Source organism: Sinocyclocheilus rhinocerous, unplaced genomic scaffold (genome assembly GCF_001515625.1).
Source record: "Sinocyclocheilus rhinocerous isolate Xijiao unplaced genomic scaffold, SAMN03320098_v1.1 scaffold419, whole genome shotgun sequence".
Taxonomy (NCBI): domain Eukaryota; kingdom Metazoa; phylum Chordata; class Actinopteri; order Cypriniformes; family Cyprinidae; genus Sinocyclocheilus; species Sinocyclocheilus rhinocerous.
In genome coordinates, this window is record NW_015653519.1 from 1,569,316 (window position 1) to 1,576,074 (window position 6,759).

Consider the following 6,759-nt stretch of genomic DNA (forward strand, 5'->3'; position numbering starts at 1 on the left):
AACTTCTGTCGCAAATGTAGCTATTGCTCATTGTGGATGTTAATGCATTAACTAAGGTTAACTAATTAGGTCTTATTGTAAAGTGATACCTATTGGTCTTTATAGTTCTTTTGCACTTTAATCTGTGTAAAACTTTTAACTTTATACATTTTTCTGTATTGCTTTATTGCATTTAAATGTTCAGTTATTTTTGTTATAAGAAAAAAGTTATTAAACCTGTTATACTGTATTATGACAGCACTTTTTTTGTAACTAAATTTCAATATCGTGATAATACCGCATACTGTAATAAAAGCATTAGCAATTAATCGCAACATGAAAATCTGATACGATGTTAGTTTTGTGAAGAGGAGTGTGTACAAAGGTCTGTGGGTGCAGCATGAAGGGGAGTGTGTATGTGTGTGACTATCATGTGAATAAGAGGCAGTGCGTTCCTTCACGCTGAGGCGTGTAATCTCTCTGGAAACCCCACCTGAGAGCACTGAGAGAAGCCGACTATCAATGATCAAGTGTGTTTGATCCTGATCAACCCCTGTAAAGACCCTGAGCCGTCAGTCTGATGACTGAGACCATACGAACACATCAACACCGTCATTTCTCACTCTCATTTATGAGTGGTTATACTGTATTATGACAGCACTTTTTTTGTAACTAAATTTCAATATCGTGATAATACCGCATACTGTAATAAAAGCATTAGCAATTAATCGCAACATGAAAATCTGATACCGGCATATCCCTAATTATATTAATTGCTAATTAAGTTTCAATCACCAATATTTACTATACAATTTAGTCTGTACAATTTTGTGTTCCACTGATGAATAATAGCAACAAAACACTCCACATATAGCTGCACTTACAAGACAAGCTTGTGTAACAAAAGATTCTACTTCATTCTCTGTGGATAAAGCAATAAAGTGTCAATGCGCATCCTGTGCTATTAATTTTGTTGCAACAGTGCTAAAAGCTTCCTGTGTATATCAGGAAGTTTATTAAAAGACAGAATTATGAAACTGCCCAACTTATCCATTTTCTCTGACCTAAAATGACAAGAATGCACATCACATCAATACAAATCATCATTTCATCATCTTCCAAACTCTTAAGTAGAAACTTCCCAAAAGTACTAGAAGGCAATGATAGCTTCAGCTGGTCGTAAATGTGCATGAGTGCTCAAGTGCAAACATTCCACGTGACTAATTGTTTAGTTCATATACAGAATGAGATGCTGTTAATATACAGCCGGTTTCACACACACCCTCCAATAAGATCTCAGGCAGCTAAACCAGCACATGGCACAACAATGCACTGACATGTGAAATGTGTGCAAAGGCATGCTATGCATGAATATAATTTAAGAATATAGATGTTAGTTTTGTGAAGAGGAGTGTGTACAAAGGTCTGTGGGTGCAGCATGAAGGGGAGTGTGTATGTGTGTGACTATCATGTGAATAAGAGGCAGTGCGTTCCTTCACGCTGAGGCGTGTAATCTCTCTGGAAACCCCACCTGAGAGCACTGAGAGAAGCCGACTATCAATGATCAAGTGTGTTTGATCCTGATCAACCCCTGTAAAGACCCTGAGCCGTCAGTCTGATGACTGAGACCATACGAACACATCAACACCGTCATTTCTCACTCTCATTTATGAGTGGTTTATCGTGCAGGAATATAATACAAACATATTGCTGCTCAATTCGTGTTAAGATGCTAAAACAACCTTCAATCAATGTGCTACATGCTGCAGTTATGATACATGCAGTTTTATGAGCTTGTATCAACTGGGATATGCCAAGGAATATTTCATCAAAATAATGTTGAAAAAGGAAAAGTTTAAGAAATAGTTCACCTAATAATAAAAAAATGGCTCAAAAGGTACTTACTCTCAGGCCATCCAAGATGTAGACGTTTCTTTCTTCGTCAAAATAGGTTTGGAGAAATGTAACATTACATTACTTGCTCACCAATGGATCATCTGCAGTGAATGGGTGCCGTCAGAATGAGAGTCCAGACAGCTGATAAAAACATCACAAAAATCCACACAACTCCAGTCAATCACTTAACGTCTTGCGAAGAGAAAAGTAGCATGTTTTTAAGAAACAAATCCAGAGAAGCACTCCATCCCCTATTGTGCTCTCACTTTAAAATCCACCAACATGTATTTGTTTACAACTGTTTTCACTTGTAAACGTTGCTCGATCTGTGCATATTTCTCTCCTGATTAAGACTAGATGACTTTCTCCACTAAAGGGCTCATATTTACTCAGAAGCAATGGTTTGAAGTTAAAAACGTCTTGATGGATTAACAAACATCCAGCTTTTCACTTCACAAGATAGACTGGAGTCATGTGGATTATTTGTGGATTATTGAGATGTCTTTGTCAGCTGTTTGAACTCTCATTATGACGGCACCCATTCACTGCAGAGGATCCTTTGGTGAGCAAGTGATTTAATGCTAAATTTCTTCAAATCTGTTGCAATGAAGATACAAACTTATTTACATCTTGGATGGGCTTACACAGGAAGTTTTGCTCCAACAGTAAGGTTCCAGAAGCATTTTTAGCGATTTAAGTATAGGCTAAACCCTTCAAGACAGACCTTCTTCAATCTCTCCTCCCTATATTTTGACTACTCACTTGCATAACTTTTTGATTTGAATCAAATATTGTAATGTGATTCAACTCATACTTTTTTAATGACTATGGTAGTGGGCGATCAGTGTTGTGCTTTATAAGATATGCCAACAACCACAAAGGGCATAGGAAACAATATTTTAACATCCCAAAAAATGTGATGCACAACAAAAACTGTACCCAGTTCTTTATGAATTGGAAATGTCAACTTGTATATGGAATGCTGTTGCAAAACAGAAATGAATAAGGCAGATTTAGAAAATTGCAATTTATCATAACTCAAACACTATTTTAATAAGGTAAATTATGCATGTAATAGCACACTTGCCATGGCACAACAACCATTTCTTATGTAATTTAGTGCTTGCAGAGAAGTATAGCCTATAGTGTACTTTAGCCAAGAGTGAGGGTCTCCTGGTGGCTCAAAGTTCCCAAACATAAAGCATATCCTATCCATACACCTCCAACAAAACTTGCACTTTTGACCTAACTGTACTGGTACATGGTATCTTTACCAAAGTGATGCTATGGAAATGTTTGACCAAAACAGTACAACCAGTGTATGATTATGTGAACAACTGGGGGTCCACAGACTGCTGGGATCCCTTAAAAAATGGCACAATTTATCTACATTTATCTGTATAAAACTTATAGACATTTCTTAAATTTTTTGTTTTTTTTAAATACTCAAAGTAATTTATATTTCACAAAATGTATTTCTAAAGGCGGCTATAGATTCAGTAGATGAGTGTAAAAGCATCAGTAAACAAATGCAAATCTCTTTGTTGGACAAAACAATAGCTTAAAGAATCCAGGACGAGGCAAAGCATGTAAAAGTTTTTAACTGAGAAACTAGGTCAACGCTACTATGCATAATGTAGTAATGTATGTTAATGTTATTACAGAATTTTGCACTGAGGATCCCTGAACTGGCTGAGAGTCCGATGTACATGATCTTTTGGCTAAACATTTAGTAGACTATTGTTTCTGACACTCTTTTGGTAAGATTTCAGTGTTTACGTCCCTGTTTCTATGTCAAAGGTCATGGATTGCGTGACCCTGTGCGCCCCGGGTCACCATCCACAAAGGCTCAAAGAGCTACAGCAGATCGACTCTTTTAAAATTGGTTAAAGCAAAAGTCCTGCAATTACTTTCTCTCTTCATCACATTTATCTCTCACATATGACCCATAAAACACTATTTCATCATTAAGCACAGCACAATTTCACATCCACAAGTTTCCCATTAACCTTGTTCTGAATTTCATTCATATTCTCTGTTCCATTAATGCTCAGCATGTTAACGAGCTGTCATAAAAGCACAGCTCTCAAGAGCCAAGATCTGCATTATTAAATGTTTTCTGAGCCATGTGCTTTCTATGACTTACTAGATATTGCTATCTTTACAGACTGGTTGTTAAAATATTCCAGACTGATGATGGAAAGAAATAAACAAGCATGTTAAATCCAAAGGGAAGATCTGCATGCTGCTAATATGCAGACAAGAGCATCTCTCTCTCTCTCTCTGTGTGTGTGTGTGTAAGTGGGTCAGCCAGCTGGATTTAAATATCAGTATAAGAATGACTGAAACAAACTGAATTAAATCAGACAACGTACAATGCAGTTTAGTTCAGGAGACTCTACAAACATAAAGTGTTTTGTTGAATGAAAACGCACGTACAGTGGTTGGATCCGCTCCAGTGCTGATGTCTGATGGATGAGCTGAAGGGATGAGGCATCTTGTCCGGGATCAGACATCCTCTGCTCTGATTATAGTAATCCATCATAAGGAAAGGGTTCACATCCACACTCTCATACATGATCAGGTCGGACTCGATTCCTCAAGACAACAGCTGATCCACGACTGTACACTTCACATAGAGCTTTAACACAGAGATGGATCCATCCCAGAGATTCCCAGAGGAGATCAGTAACTACAGAAGCGAGTAAAACTCAAGCTGAAGGGCTTGTGCATGGTCAGAGATCAGTCCAATCAATGTCCGCTGAAACACTTTTTGCCAAAATATAGCCTATTCACATACAGGATCAACAATGTCTCAAAAGTGCAATTTCTAAAGAGTATATGTAGCCTATATATTTTACACCATATATACTGTATTTACTCCAAATCTTGATCGGTTAATACAATTATAAAATACAGAACGAACGAGGCATCAGTAAATCCATCAAATGTCCAGTGTTGAGCGGTGAGTTTGGTCCAATATTATTTGCGACGCTCCGATTTAGTGATGTGATTATTTTGTCTCGTTTGTGTCTCCGTGATACCATAAAACTCGTGCAGCGATATTAAACAGGATCCTTTCTGAATGTTTAGTGTCCTCCCGATTATAAACAGCACACGAACGCGCGTTTAATGAGTTTGTGTGCGCGTGTGTTATTAATCCGCGCGGTTACCGTGTGTTCACGCGCTCGGAGCTGCTGAGAGTGAGAGGATCTTGACGAGAGTGAGCGGCAGTCTGTAGGTCCCGCCCATTAATGATGACGAGACGAGTGATTGCGTTCTGGCCACGCCCATATCTAAATATCTGCCCTTTAATCTCCGCCCGCCTTAACGTCTCTGTCTCCAAAGCCCCGCCCACATTGCATCTCTATTACTTTTTGTAAGTCAAACTAAATAACTAAAGATGACATATGTTAGTTTTTAGCTGGCAAAAAAAAAAAAACATCCCTAAATTAAAAACTCTCCGTAATCTGGCAGATACAAAATAAAACTCCCCATAAAAATCCCCCATAATCTGGCAGATATCACTGAACAATCATCTGCCTGCGACAAATCTAGACTCTCTAAACAAACAGCAAAATAAATTATTATTAATAATAATAACAATAATAATAGGCTAATAATTTTCAAGTGTCTATTATTTCAATACTTTGGACTTTAAACTCCCCAGCTATTCATTCATTTATTCATTTCCATTATCTGACAGGAGTTTATTAGGTGTTCTTACCAATCCATTCAATAGTCAGTATGTGCAAATTTAGATTCAGAAAGTTCTTTAAAGTTTTCATTTAATCTTAAAGGGGTCCTATTATGCTTTTTCACTTTTTTAATTTTAGTCAGTGTGTAGTGCGTATGTTTGGGCATAAAAAAGATCTAGAAAGTTACAAATCTCAAAGTCCACTCCAAAGGGAGATATTTCGTTTTTAAAAAATCCCTTTTCAAGAACTACAACGAGCGGCTCGTTTGGACTACAGCGTTTGTTTTCCGGGCTTTGTGATATCACAAAGCCCGGAAAACAAACGCTGTAGTCCAAACGAGCCGCTCGTTGTAGTTCTTGAAAAGGGATTTTTTAAAAACGAAATATCTCCCTTTGGAGTGGACTTTGAGATTTGTAACTTTCTAGATCTTTTTTATGCCCAAACATACGCACTACACACTGACTAAAATTAAAAAAGTGAAAAAGCATAATAGGACCCCTTTAAAAAATCCTAAATAAATAAATAAAATAATAAATAAGCAAATAAATAAACAAACAAATATAAATAAATAAATAAGCGAACAAACAAACAAAACATTATACTAAAACACATTTGGTTAACTTAAAGTCCATGATCCAATCTTTATTCCAGGACATATAATGAAAGTATAAAATTTAGATTATTTTGTCGATGTGCCTAACTAAATGTGCCATATATTTCAGCATTTCAATTGGTTTTATATCTGCAGGTAAATTGACCAAATAAATAAATAAGTAAATTAATTAAAATTAAATAAAAAACACATTTGTGACCCCGGACCACAAAACCAGTCATAAATAGCACGGATATATTTATAGCAATAGCCAACAATACATTGTATGGGTCAAAATTATCGATTTTTCTTTTATGCCATAAACCATTAGGATATTAAGTAAAGATCATGTTCCATGAAGATATTTTGTAAATTTCCTACCGTATCAAAATTTTTGATTAGTAATATGAATTGCTAAAAACTTCATTTGGACAACTTTAAAGGTGATTTTCTCAATATTTTGATTTTTTTTGCACCCTCAGATAATAGTTGTAGATATTATCCTATCCCAACAAATCATACATCAGTGAAAAGCTTATTTATTCCTGATGTATCTGATGTATATTCAAAAAATTGACCCTTATGACTGGTTTT

At 36.2% G+C, this 6,759-nt stretch overlaps 1 protein-coding gene across 3 annotated transcripts in view; it reads right to left on the minus strand.

Annotated features, from left to right (window-relative positions):
• Positions 1-6,759, minus strand: part of raraa (retinoic acid receptor, alpha a) — a 187,630-nt gene that overhangs the window by 54,052 nt on the left and 126,819 nt on the right. Inside the window, exon 1 of one of the 3 annotated variants that reach the window (XM_016522967.1) lies at positions 4,315-5,148. The exons of the other annotated variants lie outside the window; for them this stretch is intronic. Within the exon in view, the coding sequence (XP_016378453.1) occupies positions 4,315-4,453 (139 nt within the window). The 5' untranslated portion in view covers positions 4,454-5,148. Of the gene's footprint in view, positions 1-4,314; positions 5,149-6,759 lie in introns of those variants that run through there. 3 annotated transcript variants of the gene reach the window in all.